Source organism: Aspergillus steynii (genome assembly GCF_002849105.1).
Source record: "Aspergillus steynii IBT 23096 chromosome Unknown P170scaffold_10, whole genome shotgun sequence".
Classification (NCBI taxonomy): Eukaryota; Fungi; Ascomycota; class Eurotiomycetes; order Eurotiales; family Aspergillaceae; genus Aspergillus; species Aspergillus steynii.
Window position 1 is genome coordinate 202141 of NW_020194407.1, and position 15117 is coordinate 217257.

Here is a 15117-nt window from a genome sequence, read left to right on the forward strand (position 1 = left end):
CTCGGAGACAAGGCTGTCATGATTTGCATTGGATTTTCTTATTCGGATGTTTCGTTGGGGATTTTACCGCCGGTGGCTCGCACCCGTGCTGTACCACGTTCAGCGTTGCCGACGGCATGGCCTGAAGATTACCGGACCCGGAGAATTCCCTTTTGCTGACATCTCGCCCTCGACAGGTTTTCACCGAACCCTGTGACACTTCCATCCACCACTACCACTACTACCTTTTCGCCGATTCATTCCTGTCTCTTTCCGACCACTTTCTTTGATTACCGCCAAAATGGGTTGTGGAATGAGTACCGAAGATAAGGAGGGCAAGGCCCGCAACGAGGAGATCGAGAACCAGCTCAAGCGGGACAAGATGTTGCAGCGAAACGAGATTAAAATGCTTCTGCTCGGTACGCAGCCCTTCCCCTCAAGCCGATCCCGGACATAGATACCCTGTATCGCAATGGAGGAAGACAAACCCGACAGGTGGTTGATGAGCGCCCTTGGTTAACTGAGTGTCCACAGGAGCTGGAGAGTCCGGCAAGTCGACCATTCTGAAGCAGATGAAGTTGATCCACGAGGGTGGATACTCGCGCGATGAACGGGAATCCTTCAAGGAGATCATCTACAGCAACACGGTTCAGTCGATGCGTGTCATCTTGGAGGCCATGGAATCGCTGGAGCTCCCGCTGGAGGATGCCCGCCACGAATACCACGTGCAGACGGTCTTCATGCAGCCCGCTCAGATCGAGGGTGACAGCCTGCCCCCGGAGGTTGGCAGTGCCATCGGCGCTCTCTGGCGCGACACCGGTGTCCAGGAGTGCTTCAAGCGGTCTCGCGAATACCAGCTTAACGACTCGGCTAAATAGTGAGTGCGACCGTGGATCTGACGTGAAGTCTAGTGTTCGCTAACCCGACTTGTCCAGCTACTTTGATGCCATCGACCGCATCGCTCAGCCCGACTACCTTCCTACGGACCAGGATGTTCTGCGCTCGCGTGTCAAGACGACCGGTATCACCGAGACCACTTTCCTCATTGGCGACCTGACGTACCGCATGTTCGATGTCGGTGGTCAACGTTCCGAACGGAAGAAGTGGATTCACTGCTTCGAGAACGTCACTACCATCCTGTTCCTGGTCGCCATCTCCGAGTACGACCAGCTGCTGTTCGAAGATGAGACCGTCAACCGTATGCAGGAAGCGCTCACCCTGTTCGACTCGATCTGCAACTCGCGTTGGTTCGTCAAGACGTCCATCATTCTCTTCCTGAACAAGATCGATCGTTTCAAGGAGAAGCTGCCCGTCAGCCCCATGAAGAACTACTTCCCCGACTACGAGGGCGGTGCCGACTATGCCGCCGCTTGCGATTACATCCTCAACCGCTTCGTGTCTCTCAACCAGGCCGAACAAAAACAGATCTACACCCACTTCACATGTGCCACTGACACCACGCAAATCAGATTCGTTATGGCCGCTGTAAATGGTAGGTTTTTCGCAGTCCCAACACTTGCAACGTGCATGGGAACATAAGCTAACGTAACACCTTAGATATCATCATCCAAGAGAACCTCCGACTGTGTGGTCTGATCTAATGATCGGTATGCTTTGATCGAGTGCCGGTGTCTCGACATTTCAACTCGATGCTACATGGTTTTGTAATTTTTTTTCGATGCTTGGAGATGTGTTCCGCAAACCTAGTCTCTTTTCCTCTTTCTTTTTCCCTTTCTCATTTCTCAAAGATCCTGGCGTTCAGACATTCATTTGTCTATTTTACTAATTATTCCCTTTTATTATTTCTTTTGTCTTGAAATGATATCTAGCCGGCTCTTTGTTCTCAGCATTACCGATATCCATCCATGACACAGAGCAGGAGTTTTTCCTCATTCTATTCGTTCCTCTTTTTATCCGATCCTGCTCCTTGGGCAAGTCGGTTATCTGTGGACTTAGCAGGACCTTGACAGCCTGTGGTTTATGCCCCCTTTTTCCCCACCTTGATTCCTCGAAATGTCCGTGTTTTCTTTTGGTTTTTGTGTATTTTGAGTACCCACCTCTCTTTCTGGTCTTTTTTCTTTTCCCTGTCAGAATTTCTCATGTGTTTTTTTTTTTTTTTTTTTTATTTGATTTTTGAAGCTGGATATCCCATCATCTCTTGGTGCCCTCGCCATCAAACTTGTGTGTAATTATATCTCACGCATCTTTTCTTGGTCTGACGTTCACTGAGAGACTTGAACGACGACGGGCACGGGGGAATGACAGGGTACGTGGATTATCATGTCTTCTTCATGTGTCATGCCGGATCGTCATCAGAGTTTTTCTTTTTTAAAGGATTGTGAAATATTTACATCTGTTCTGCTTATAGTCTTTTGCGCCTTCCCTTGTCCAGTGCACCCATCCTGTACGGAGTGGATAAAACAGTATATCAATAAGCTCTATAAACATTCAATTGATAGATAGGAAAATCTATCCTCGTGGTATCTCGAAACAGATCGCCTCTCTGGGGAAGCAAAACGCCCAAACTCCATGCGGGACGACAAATGGTTCTAGAATCGCAGCTTAGGCCCCAGAAACACGATCAACACCGCCACAACCCATAACCCCAGAATCCACGCATACAGCATCATCCGTCCCCACCAGCCCTTCCCTTCCGTCATGCGCCGCAACATCCCCATCCGCCGCTCCGCAGCCTGCATGTTCCCCGTCGTGCGGTCCAGCCCGTCCACCGCGCGCGAGAGAACCGACTTCTCCGAGTCCAGCGACGTCTGGAACGCCTGCGACGACGACTTCAGCTGACTGGCCAGCGAGAGCAGCGAGCTCGTCAGGTCCTCCTGTTCCGCTCGGTGCGTCGACAGCGTTTGCTCTGTGTCCTGGGCCTTCGAGGCGGAGGTGGATGACGAGGGGCCCTCGAATCCCGTCGCTTTCGCACTCGACTCCGGAGACGACGGAGACGCCATGTGTCGGTTTCGTAGCGTCGCTGTTGGGGAGGCGATAGGTGCCGCGGTCATTGTCGCTGGCGTGGGTGTCGCCGTAGCCGTAGCTGTAGCTGTAGCTGTCGGTGTCGCTGTGATCGTCGTCTCTCCATCACCACCTAGCTCCTGCTTTTCCTCTCGCTCCTGCTCATGTGCCTTCTCTTCCTCCTCCTCCTCTTCCTTCCCTAATTCATTCTCCGTACTGCTCTCCTCCGGCGTACCCAGTAAATCCTCCCCGTCTATGGACTCCTCATCGTGATCGTCATAGCCACCGGAAGAAGAAGCCCGCGCCTCCGCCTCGGCGGTGATCTCTTCGAGGAGAGTCTGCAGCCGTTTCAGCGTCTCCTGGTGTCGCTGGACTTCGGTCTGGAGGGTATGTCGGCGGTCGAGAGGTTTCGTGGTGGGGATGCTGCGCTCGAGGGAGTGGAGGTTTGAACGGGCGTATTCGATATTCTGGATTAGATGCGGTCAGCTTCTATTCTGTGTAGGTTCTATTAAACTGGATATCATCCATATTGGTGACGAGAGTCTGTTATAGACCTGTATAGGGTATACAATAAACAATACCCCCCAAGCGGAGCCAACCACGCCGAAGCTATCATAGAACAGATAAAAGGGGGAAGGAAGAAAAAACATACCGCTCCGACCCTCATCCTCTGAAACTCCGACTTCCGCAGCCCGACGAGGTCCGCTCCCGGCGAGAGGAGATTATGTTCGAGGCGGGTGAGCAGCCGCGAGACGCTGAGGACAGCGAGGTCGGCGTCGTTGGTGTTCGGCGCGGAGGCCGCGAGCGTGGTTATGGTCATGGCGTGGGTTCCGTGGGCTGGATGGTGTTGTTTTTCTCTGGCTGGGGATTTGCACTCCAGGGGGTAGTGAGGGGGGAGGAGGAGAGAGGTGGGTGGAGGAGTCGGGCATGAACGAATGGATGGAGCTTCTGCTGCTGGCTGGACAAGTTGCGATGCATCTACCTGATGGATGACTAAGCCGATAGAGTGGGCTTGGGCGAAGGTGGGGTTTCGAGGTGGGTTTTTGTCTGGCGTCCATGTGATGTTGTGATTTGGGATGTCTTTGGTCAGTATTCTGGCATTTATCTTGTGAATATTGGGGTTTGATTCGATTCGTGGGCGTTGTTGTGGTTGAGCACTTGAGGTCTCTCGGTCTTCTATATGGATGTTCCTGGCTTTGTATCACTCGCTCGAGCGAATTCCTTTCCTCCACTAGAATCTAGACCTGCATTAAATAAGATGACATCTGGGGAGCGTGCAAATATTTATGGACCCTACGTAGAAACATTGTTCTGGGTGAGAGATGAAATTATTTTACTCTTTGGGTACTAGTATATAGTCTTGCGCGTCAGATCATTTATTCCAGAATATCTTCGAAAGCGCACGCCGCTAGCATATCTAGATTATCCTGAACAAGACTCCAAGGGATAGTATCGGAAGGAGTTAAGGTGCGGTAGCCACCGTCGGATCTGCAAAGGAGAAGATTGAACTTTGAATAGCGGCCTCGATATGAGAAGTCTCCCCAAGCGAGTACCTGGAGATTTGAAAGACCATCAGCACCGAATGCCCACTGCGCAAAATTGTAGATGTCCTCGGTCTTGTATGGAAAATCTGATTCGGCTTTAGATCCATCGAACTCTTGGCTGTAGATTGGAGAAGTGGAATTAGCTTACCTTCGCCATATTTATAGGCATAAAAAGACTGGGAAAACCAGTTGGGTTGACGAGAGCCGAACAGTCTATCAAGAACCACTCCACTTGTCCTGATGTGTATCATTTTACATGACGGCTTTGGCTGCATCATTTGCAAGTAACGTGTCTAGTTATCTGTTAGTTCTCCGTAGTCATACGAAATCCAAGACCCGCGATCGATGCATACCAATTTCCTCGGTGCCATAGACGATCCAAAGCAAGTTAGTTGCTTTTTTTGAAGCATGTGCTTCAAAGGCAAAGACCATGGTATATCTCCATCGATGAGGTTCTGCCCGCCCCTATCCATCAGATTATGTATAACAAAACGCCTGAGATGACAATGACTTGACAGTCTGTCCGTGAGAGTGGTCCAGTCGATAGGCACAGGAAGAGCGAGATAGAGGGACTCTAAGTCGGAAACGTATTGAAGGAAATTGCAGATCGTCTCCGTGATGTGCAAGTATGCAGCCCTACGAATACTATCGAGATCGAGAGCAAGTTCGAAGGATTTCAGTTTCATTGGCTTTTCGAGTATCATTCCCACCCACTCAAAAGACCCCGGGCAGTTCCGTAACTTGAGACTCTTTAGCTGTCCGACATTGAAAGCATAGGCCATTTCCATGCCGGTGTGATAAAAGGATACTCCCGACAGATGAAGACTCTCAAGTGATGAAAAAATGACCGTCTTGTCTCGGAGCTGGATGTTGAGCACCCTTTGCGAGAAGAAGTTGTCAGGAATCGGTGTGCGCTGGGGACTCTGTTGGCGGTATCCATAAGCCCAAATATCCTCCGCACGATCCCAGGTCAGAAGATCAAGTGTAAGTGATTGAATTTGATGGCCATGAGCCCTGACACATTGTCGGACGGATTCAAAGTCGGTATATCGACACAAACCCCTCCAATCAAGTGACCGTAATTCTCTAACCTGGACAAGATCTACATAGTTCTGCGAGCTGTTGGTTGCACCACATTCACCATCGGTGATTAAGGCAATGCGTTGGATGCGTTTTTGGTTGCTGAGAACAGAATTGAAGAGGGCCTCAGGAATACATGTTCCTACCTCCCACCTAGACTCGCGTAAGCGGGCTGCAGAGGATAGAAAATGCAATACTAACCGGAAAGCTCGTAACTGATCATCTGAAAACCTTAGAGAGTCCATCGCAGAATTCAAATTCATTAGACTGTCCATTCTGGGCCCCTGCGCTAGTTTGTTAACTGTCTGGCTTCCAAAGGCCTGGTGTCAAACACCAATGCCTTTACCAACCTTATCCGTATTCTCATCGGTATTTGTATCATTCAAACTTTCATTGTTCTGTAGCAATAAAGCCAGCCCATCTTGGACAGCCTCATCAATGGAATTCCCATTAAGGCCGTGATGTATGCAGCGATATTCGATTCGCTCATGGATTGGAACGTAGAAAGCGAGCTCTTGGGTGCACTTCAGATTGTTGGATGATATCGCCTCCAGAGTCGTAGTGAACTTCTCTAATGATAGTTCTGGGGCGGATAGAATAAGGGATCGATATAGATGGGGAACGGCGATATCATGGAGGCGCGTGCTGACTTCACAAAGCCGCTTTAGGTCCCTATGGCTGGCAATCTTCAACGGTAGGCAGCATTTTGATTATGCTGGTCCAGAGGACAAGGCATGAGGGGAAAGTAAAGTAGGGAGTGCTGGAGGTAAACAATGAAGGTTGGGCGGTGGCAGAACTCAGGACGGGCTTTTGCGTCCCAGCCAGACAGAGCTGAATGTCATGAGATTCTGAGAAACACAACGGGTTCGGATATTATTGTTGCACTGGTTGCAACCATGGCGGAGGAGCTCTAAAGCGATCTGCGGGTGGAGCCCGAGCGACTGAGCTGGTGGGCCCATTTAGTTATGCCCAACGGACACTCAAGACTTATCTTGTTTTCCGGTGTTTGCGCAATGCTTGATGATCCAGGGATGATGTCGAATTTGATCCACAGATATTCTCAGATCTGAATCAAGGAGAAGTAGCTTCACTGCAGTTAGTGACCAATTAATCCTCTATCTCGAAGATGACTCTCACCTTCTTGATAAGATCTTTGGCTTCAGGGCTGACAAAAGAGGGAATGCTCATGTCCCCCCTGGCGATTCGCCGCTGGGTCATAATCGGTGTATCCTCGAACGGCGCGCTTCCAACCAGGAACTCGTACATCAAAACTCCCAGGGCCCATAGATCCACCTTCTCATCATAGGGCTTCGAGCTTTTCTTTGGATCGACCATCTCAGGAGGCAAGTAGTCCAGTGTTCCACACATCGTCTGCCTACGACCACTTGGCGCATGGACACTCCAGCCAAAATCTGACATCTTCAGCTCTCCGTGAAGACCGACCAGAATGTTCTCCGGCTTAATGTCCCGGTGAATAACATGCTTGCGATGCAAGTATTGCAAAGCATTCGCCATTTGGGCAATGTAGTGGGCCGCCTTCCACTCTGGAAAACGGTTCTCTTTCTGCAAGTGCTTGTATAATTCCCCTTTGCCGGCATACTCGAGAATCAAGATTATTCGCTCCCGATCGTGAAAGTGGCCGTATAACTGCAGGATGTTGGGATGGCGCAAGTTGCTTTGGATCTCGATTTCACGAGCCACCTGTTTCTCGACCCTCCCTTGTCGGATCTCATCCTTGTGTAGCACCTTCAGCGCACAAACAAACCCACTCTGTCGTTCTCGCGCAAGATATACTCGTCCAAACTTCCCCTTTCCCAGCGGTCGGCCAACCTCGAACATGCCTAGATGGAACACCTTAGGGACCGGTTGTTTAATAAGATTTGGAGAAGGTTCCTCTGCCTTCACCACTGGATCGGGTGTCTCTGACGAAGCAGCAAAAGGGGTGTTTCGAGATCGGGAAAGAGCTCGTCCGCCTTTTGTTTCGGCGACTTGGGGAGCGAGACGATGGCTGGTCGGGCTTTGTCCCTCGACATCACGAGAATTAGGTTGTTTTTCTACCTCGGACGCTGCGTCTGGCTTTTGGGACACAACAATAGACAGGGGATGTCGACCTCGGGAAGGAGATTGTAGGTATTTGGATTGAGGCACTTGAGAGATGGCATGATTGACGGTTGTGATAGTTCCTTCACCTGGCTTCTGCGTCGAAATGACCGAGAGGGGCTTTCGAGTTCGCCGGAGAGTTCTTCCACCATTTTCTTGAGCCGCTTGAGGGGTGACAGGCTCGGTAATTGTGCAATTTTGTTTATAGATCTCAGCCTTTGGGCCTTTTGTTGGTCGGGTTTTGTCCGATGGATGGGTGCTGGCGGATGCAATCTGCTCCCTGTCAGCAGCTGTGCACTCAACACATATTACAAGGGCGTCACGGAGCGAACTTGCCTTGGACTTCTGATGTGGATCGATTTTGTTGTATCCGCTATTCTCATCCTGAACAGACAAGTCCCTGAAATGTGCTTCTAGCGCCTTGGTCGCCATGGTGGCTCTGTATCGTTTCTGCGTTGTTTGAGTTCAGTAAAATGAGATGGTCAACGGATTTGACGGATTCCAAGAAGATGCGATTTCAGAGGCTTTAATGGCCGATGATAAGTAGAAAGGAGTATCATTGTTTGGGGAACTGATATGTTATCGAAGCACAGGGATAGTCTGGTGTTGCCATGGTAGCCGTCGCAATGGTGCAGGTCTGACCGCATTGATCAGTACTATTCGGGATACTTCTGGAAGGGCCTTGCCAATTAATAGATTTAAGTTACAGGAAGACATCTGTCTTGGCATACAGCCCAAGAATTACTGGCTGATAAGTGTTATATCTGATCTATCTCAAAGGATGGCTATACAAGTTAAGTGAAATGAAGGGGTCCTACTAGTTTTAGAGAAAAGGTAGGCTAACTACGCATAACATATCTAGTAGCAGTAGATGTCGCAGAGACTAAATTATTTACTAGACGAATCTTTACTTACCCTATCCGCCAATAACTAACTATAAAAGTTCAAGACCGTTGGAAGAGAACTTATATCTAGGATTCTATAATTCTCCCTAGATTCAGATTTTATCTATTCACAGCCCATAGATTCTAGATTGAAACCCTTCCCATTCTAAATCATCATTAGCTCCTCTTCGGGCATTTGGGATAGAAAAACATCAGTTCATGTAGATGGGACAAAACATCAAAATCACAAACAGCGCACCCAACACGGCCGTCAGAGCGGGCATTAGGACGATAGTCTACCTTGAGAATATTGCTGCCATTGCGCCAACGAAGCGTAATACCAGTATTTCTATGAAACCGGGCGTTTGAAGTTAATGGGCTTTGACCATTCATTAACATGACTCTAGAATGTAGTCCCAATGTCTAGCGTGTAGACTGGCATATTATTGGAAGCAGAACCACCAACGTAGAAGTATCACTTGTCAGCACTGGCTCCACATTCCGGGTTGAACCCGGTTCTGTAATCGATCGAGATGCAGCAGCGTATACTCCGTGCATCCGTTAATTTGAATAGTCCCGCGGAAATGCTAGATGCGTTGACGCAGATTAATCCCCCTCAGGTGATGTCTTCGTTTTCTGGATGAAATTCGACTCGATTTCTTGTTTCGCATTTCACGATAGGTGGCTAGCCGGTCTGCCGATACGGTGGCGACGATAGAGCAGAAGAGGCAAGCATGAGGGCTGCAGCTGGCCAACAGGGTAGAGTGGAATGTGGGTTCGACTTCTCCTTGATTGCTGCTTGACCCTCGGAGATGCAGGAAAAGTCAAAGGCGCAGACTGTCAGTAGACCCGTCCAGACACGTGGATAGCGCGTGACACCTTCGGACCTTCAGGCAATGATTTGCCACTATAAATAAAACCGCCCGCGGAATGTATCCGGAAGATGATTAATTATGATAGTGTGATCGTATGCATCGACTCATCTCATCTCACCCGGGAGTGGAGTTGGTTTCGCCGGGCGAAGGATGAGGCTTATGCTTGTCTTGTACGGATCTTCTCGCCAAGGCTTGTACAGATCTCGCCACCAGAAAACCTTTCTTCGCTAGTTGCATCGTAATTTCATTAGCGACCAATCTCGTCAATCATTAATGTGACTCAGAAAATGATAGTATATATATGTCTTGTCTCGGAAACAGAAAAAAAGAAAAAGAACAACCACTCCGCCACCCATTTTAGGCATCGTTATTCGTGGTGAGTCTGCGCCCCCGTAGCAGCCTGAAAGTATGTCCAGTATAGACGAGACTACAGCGACACTTTCAATGAAAATGATGTATATAGCAGAACAGAAAGAAGCCACAAAACATTCAGGGAGAACAAGAGAAAACAGGAACCGGAAGAGGGGAAATAAAAAAGGGAAACCGGGGGGAAATAGGAAAGGAAAAACCTGTTTCTAGCGATATTCGACCATGAGTCGTCTCCAAGTCCGGACGCCTTCCTCATCCACGTCGTAGAGCTGCTGAACGACCTGACTCCGCTTTTGAACTGATTGGGCCCTGTCTAGATCTGACAGGCCGACAAACTCTTCAGGAGTCTCTTCTGTACGCCACCCTGTCGGTGAGAGTGCGATGTGCTGCGGATCTTCGGACCCCCGGCGAGACGCATCAGATCCCTCAGAGAATGAACCAGAGCGATAGCTGTCATTGGTGTGCGAGGTAGTCGGGCGACTATCACTGGAGCTCGCGCTGAACGAGGCCATATAAGCAGCTGAGGACTGGGAACTTTGGTCTTCCGGATACGATTGCTTGTCCTTGCCACTCCGCTCTCGGCCTATCATGGCGGCGAGATAGCCACTCGAGGGCAAAGGAGCCAACTGAGACAAAGGCTGCAGGATATCACAGGCCGAGGGCATTCTGGTGACATCGTGGGATGAGCCTTTGGGATAGGGCACCCCTTGGCCCACTGGGGCTTTGCCACCAGATCTGTCGGGCAAAGGAGGCTGCGGATCCATTTGTTTCTCGGGTAGAACGAATCTGCCCTGTCGTCGACGCCTGATCCGTTGAACGAGAACTAGAATGCAAGCGACGCAAGCCACGGGAAATGTGATTCCGAACAGAAAGACTTGAAGATCTCGGGAGACGGCCAAAATTTCATTCTCATGCCCCATCGCCTGGGACTTTCGCCTCCTTGGTTGACAAACACTCTCGGCTGCCTGATGCCACTGGTCAGGAATGAATCAGCTGGACTGATTTAGCAACACGGCCGAATATCGAGTTGGTTGGAGTGAAACTGTGTAACGTTGTTCTTATGCCGACTGCGTGGGCCGCGGAGAGAGAAGCCTCTGAAAGAGAGTACTAAAGGAATAAAATTAAGAAGAATAGAAATGGATGGCAATATAGTAGATATAAAAAAATAATAAACGAATATCAGGAGCGAAGCAAGAAGCTGGTGGCTCGGATAAGATATCGCTTGTGATGGAGAGGAACTATGTGAAGAGGTATCTGGGAGATCTTTATAACCGCACGCTCTGGGCCGGCCAAGGTCCTGAATCAAAAGCAAATAAAAGTAAACCCCCCTCGTCTCAGAAGTAACGCGGGCAGAGGACCATTCCCTAATAACATTCCAATGGACACCTCTAGAACTCCACCATGCAGGGACACCTACACAACCCGGTGGACTGGAGTCATTTTTGTAGCACACCCGCCATCCCTGCTTGGGACTGCTAGAGGGGAAAGCGAGGGCGAGGGGTCCAGTCCAGCTGTGTCATGATCAGCCACGAGAACCTATGCAGTGGGCGGAATCCACGAGAGTAGATTCCAACCGCAAATGCACCCCGATCATAGGACCAGGGTGGTCGAAGAATTCGGGAAGAACGTCTCCAGACCAGTCGAGTTCAGCTCGACTGCGGGTGCGCCACCTGCGCCGTCGATTATGGGCCTAAAGAGCTAGTTCATTAGGGGCGAATTAGCCAGGCTAGCGAAACGAACTAGTTTGGAGCAGGCACCGCAGTAAGGCTAGGCTTGAGGCTCGATCCCTGGCAAATCGATCGAGGAGAAGGCATCCCGATCAGGGAAGTGGAGGGCTCATGATGCAGAAGACCGTGTTCACTTCCCCTGGAGTCCGTCCGGAGGTTGAAGACGAAAGACGGATGGAGACAAAATCGCGAGAGGGCAAAAAGACCCAAATACGCGTGACCCTTTCCATACCGTATGGTATCCCGCAGTCACCGGATCTCCTCATTTCCCTCTCTTCCAAAGTCTTCCTTTCTTTCTCTTCTCTCCATCAAACCTGGAAAAAACCAGAATCATCAGAATTGCATCCCCCATTCCTCGTGTCTGCTTCTCCTCAGCTCAGCCTCGACCCCTCCATCGATCTGTGTACGTCGGCGTCAATTGCAGATCAGTCTTGTCCTCCACCGTTCGCATTGACACGACGGTGTTATGCCGGTGGAGCATCAGCTCGCCATTGCATGGATTAATCAATTAGGCCCCAGCAAGCCGTTGTGACACTTAATATAACAGCACCCGCTCGTCTCTCCACTCGTCAGATCCGTCTGATGCGGTCCGGCGTTTTCAGCACTGGAATCTCTGCGGCGATCGCCTGTGGCGTCATCTGCTTGGAACTCATTCGTCTGGTTGATTGGCCTAGTAATGTGCCTTTTCTAAGATGCCGATCCACTCCCACACACACCGCACACTCTCTTCTTCTGCCTCTGACTTTCAGCAGTTCAGATCTTGTATCTCGTTGAAAATGCTTCGCCCCCTCTCAACCCAACAACCGGGTCGTCTTCAACGCAGGTTGTCGATCTATCTAAACTCTATGTCCATTCCAAATACTGACAATAATGCCCCACCAATGGAACTCCGCGGGGCTAGAAGTGTGTATTCGGGCGTCGCTCTTTTTGACAAGCCACTTACGCAAAAACGGAAATGCTCATTGCTCAGACCATATGAAATACGCGGGACGGAGAAGGGAAAAAAATAAACAAATAACAGGGGGATATGACCTATAGCTTGGCGGAGATCTTGTTCTTCTCCATCTCATCTTTCGCCCGCTCTCGAAGCTGTTTCCGTAAGATTTTGCCCGACGGGTTCTTGGGAATTGCGTCAATAAAGACGACTCCGCCGGTAATTCGCTTGATCACAGACACTTTCCCGTTCATAAACTCCACAATGTCTGCTTCAGTGGCGTTTTGCTCGGGCCTCAGTGCTATATATGCACGAGGACGTTCATCATCATTTCTATTCGCCGACGATTGATGCGTTAGCGATTTTTCAGTTGGCCACACATCCCCGATGTGAAGGGAAGATTCGCCGACTTACACTGGCACGCCAATGACTGCAGCGTCGGCAACTGCAGGATGTTCCAACAAGAGAGCTTCGAGCTCGGCGGGGGCAACCTGATTGCCTTTCACTTTGATCAGCTCCTAACACCACGTCCTGCTGTTAGTATGGAATTTTGACGGCGCGATTGGACTAGAAGAGGCGATGGCAATTTCAGTGTTGCGAGGCTTACCTTCTTGCGGTCAACCACATGGAATTTGCCCTCGTCATTTACAAAGGCAATATCCCCTGTCTTCAGCCAACCATCGGTCGTTTTTGTCTCCTTGGTTGCCTCTGGATTCCGCCAGTACCCTTTCATGACGTTTTGCCCTCGAACCCAAAGCTCTCCGCGTTGGTTTCGTCCCAGCTCGGTGACTCCGTCATCGGCCATGATCTTTGCCTCGCAATTGGCATTCAGCTCACCAACCGAAGCCGTATGGCTTTTCTCCATCGGGTGCCAGCCGAGCAACGAGCAGGTCGTCCTGCGAATCACGTTAGTCCACACCGTTGCCACCGCGCGAGTCTCGAACCATCGAAAAGGCGAAAACATACTCTGTCATCCCCCATCCTTGTTTGATGTTGATGCGTCCAGGCTCCCAGAGGGCCTCGACCTCTTCGCAAACCTCTCTGCCTAGGGGAGCTGCGCCACTCGAGATCTTTTCGATGCTGCTGAGATCATACTTGCCACTCCTCACTAAAGGGTGTTTGGCAATGGCGACCACCACCGGTGGCACTATGATGAGCTCCGATATCCGGAACTTCTCCGTGTACTCGAGCATCTTGACGAAATCAAACCGGGGCATGATATACACCGGTACTTCTCGGCTTAGTGCTGCCGCGATGAAGATATTCTGCGCCATTGCATGATACATCGGTAGGAAGCAGAGCCATCGTGCACGATTTTGTTTTTCCTTCCACGTCGGATCCAGGTAGAATAGGTAATTGTACTGCAGCATGTTGGCGACATAGTTCTTGTGTGTGATTTCCACTCCTTTGGGCCTCCCCGTGGTCCCACTCGAGTAATTCAGTGCCAGCGTGCGCCCGGCCGCTTCGGGCGTCGACAGATCGTCCCAGACATATCTACTTCCCTCGTCGATGGACGCTATCAACTCCCCCCAATAACGACAACCTTGCTGGCCTTGGCCCTGTCCGTCAAAAACCGCGTTGTTGAAAACAAACACTTGATCCCGGGACATGCCTGCCAGCCGGGCAGCCTCGATCCCCGTATCGAGACTCCCCTCAGCGCAAATGAGGTAGGTTGCACCGCTATCCTGCAGCTGATAGGCCAATTCTCTCGCTACGTACGTGGGATTGGCACCGGAGAAGATTCCCCCCGCCATGATGATACCCATGAAGACGACCGGGAAAAACAGGTCATTGCCGGAGAATAGTATGACCCGGTCCCCCGTCTGGAGGCCCGATTTGCGTAACCCAGCAGCAAACCGTTTACTCCAAAGCCGGAAGTCGTGTGTCGTGAAGTAGTGCGTCTCCGAACGAGCTGCTTCAGAGAAACACCGATGCGTTTGCGAGAGGGGATGAGAGGGAGAGGTAAAGAGGAGCGATGCCAGGTGCGTATCCGGGATGTCGAGGTGCCAACGTGATTTGAACGGCATGGTGTCTTGTGTCTTGTGTCTTGAGTGTCTTGATACTCAGGGTGATGGTAAGTAATGATCAACACGAAACAAAGAACAGAAGTCTAGGAATTAAACAAGTCAAGAGAAGGTCAAAGTCAGATGAAATCCCAAAAGGGGACGGCTGAAGGTGAGAAGATATTAATATGAAATCCGGCCAGCGTCCATTTGGAGAAGTGCCGTCTACGCAAGCCATGCATCGCCAATGAGAAGCAGGAAAGCACGCACCCAAGACGGGCAGGCAAACCCCCGTGGAGACAAAGCTTCTCCCCGCATTCTGGTCGGTTATGCCCTTCCGGCGGGTACCAATCATGATGCAATCAGGGCAGATCCCGAGGAGCAACCACTGGATGACCTCGGACCTGGGTTAACTTCGCTTCGCTTCTGGAACAAGGAACATCCCTGCGTGGAGATCCTGGTCGGAGGGTTTCTCTTTGTCACCAGACTAGGTTAGGGTCTGCGAAGGTGCGGATTTATTCCGATCTGCGAGTTCTTTCTCCTCTGGCTTATTTCTGTAGAAGAATGGATTGCTTTAGGCGTTTGTCTAATGTAACAAAAAATAATAGATTTCTACACCCCCAGTCCATTTGGCCGATCGCAAACGATGCTATTTTTGATA

The 15117-nt window shown here is 50.3% G+C and overlaps 6 protein-coding genes across 6 annotated transcripts; 1 reads left to right on the top strand and 5 right to left on the bottom strand.

Annotated features, from left to right (window-relative positions):
• Window positions 1-280: 280 nt before the first annotated feature.
• Window positions 281-1580, top strand: gpaA (guanine nucleotide-binding protein subunit alpha gpaA; the record flags this gene model as incomplete). Its single annotated transcript, XM_024844898.1, has 4 exons — window positions 281-398; window positions 514-856; window positions 915-1471; window positions 1537-1580. The coding sequence occupies 4 exons, from the start codon at window positions 281-283 to the stop codon at window positions 1578-1580; spliced, it is 1062 nt and encodes a 353-aa protein (XP_024698842.1).
• Window positions 1581-2414: 834 nt separating this feature from the next.
• P170DRAFT_441001 (uncharacterized protein) lies at window positions 2415-3867 on the bottom strand. The gene is made up of 2 exons (XM_024850210.1): window positions 3593-3867; window positions 2415-3407 (listed from the first exon to the last, which is right to left on the bottom strand). The coding sequence occupies exons 1-2, from the start codon at window positions 3758-3760 to the stop codon at window positions 2529-2531; spliced, it is 1047 nt and encodes a 348-aa protein (XP_024698843.1). The 5' UTR covers window positions 3761-3867; the 3' UTR covers window positions 2415-2528.
• Window positions 3868-4255: 388 nt separating this feature from the next.
• P170DRAFT_55757 (uncharacterized protein) lies at window positions 4256-6237 on the bottom strand. Its single transcript, XM_024855271.1, has 3 exons — window positions 4838-6237; window positions 4633-4777; window positions 4256-4570 (listed from the first exon to the last, which is right to left on the bottom strand). Exons 1-3 carry the CDS (start codon window positions 5837-5839, stop codon window positions 4317-4319), a joined length of 1401 nt encoding a protein of 466 aa, XP_024698844.1. The 5' UTR covers window positions 5840-6237; the 3' UTR covers window positions 4256-4316.
• Window positions 6238-6544: 307 nt separating this feature from the next.
• Window positions 6545-8096, bottom strand: P170DRAFT_368968 (Pkinase-domain-containing protein; the record flags this gene model as incomplete). Its single annotated transcript, XM_024844883.1, has 2 exons — window positions 6545-6649; window positions 6702-8096. The coding sequence occupies 2 exons, from the start codon at window positions 8094-8096 to the stop codon at window positions 6545-6547; spliced, it is 1500 nt and encodes a 499-aa protein (XP_024698845.1).
• A 1420-nt stretch (window positions 8097-9516) lies between these two features.
• On the bottom strand, window positions 9517-11076 carry P170DRAFT_513896 (uncharacterized protein). The gene has a single exon (XM_024855156.1). It carries the CDS (start codon window positions 10710-10712, stop codon window positions 9999-10001), a length of 714 nt encoding a protein of 237 aa, XP_024698846.1. The 5' UTR covers window positions 10713-11076; the 3' UTR covers window positions 9517-9998.
• Window positions 11077-12551: 1475 nt separating this feature from the next.
• P170DRAFT_450779 (acyl--CoA ligase) lies at window positions 12552-14480 on the bottom strand (the record flags this gene model as incomplete). Its single annotated transcript, XM_024851144.1, has 4 exons — window positions 12552-12786; window positions 12868-12971; window positions 13061-13349; window positions 13420-14480. The coding sequence occupies 4 exons, from the start codon at window positions 14478-14480 to the stop codon at window positions 12552-12554; spliced, it is 1689 nt and encodes a 562-aa protein (XP_024698847.1).
• Window positions 14481-15117: the final 637 nt, after the last annotated feature.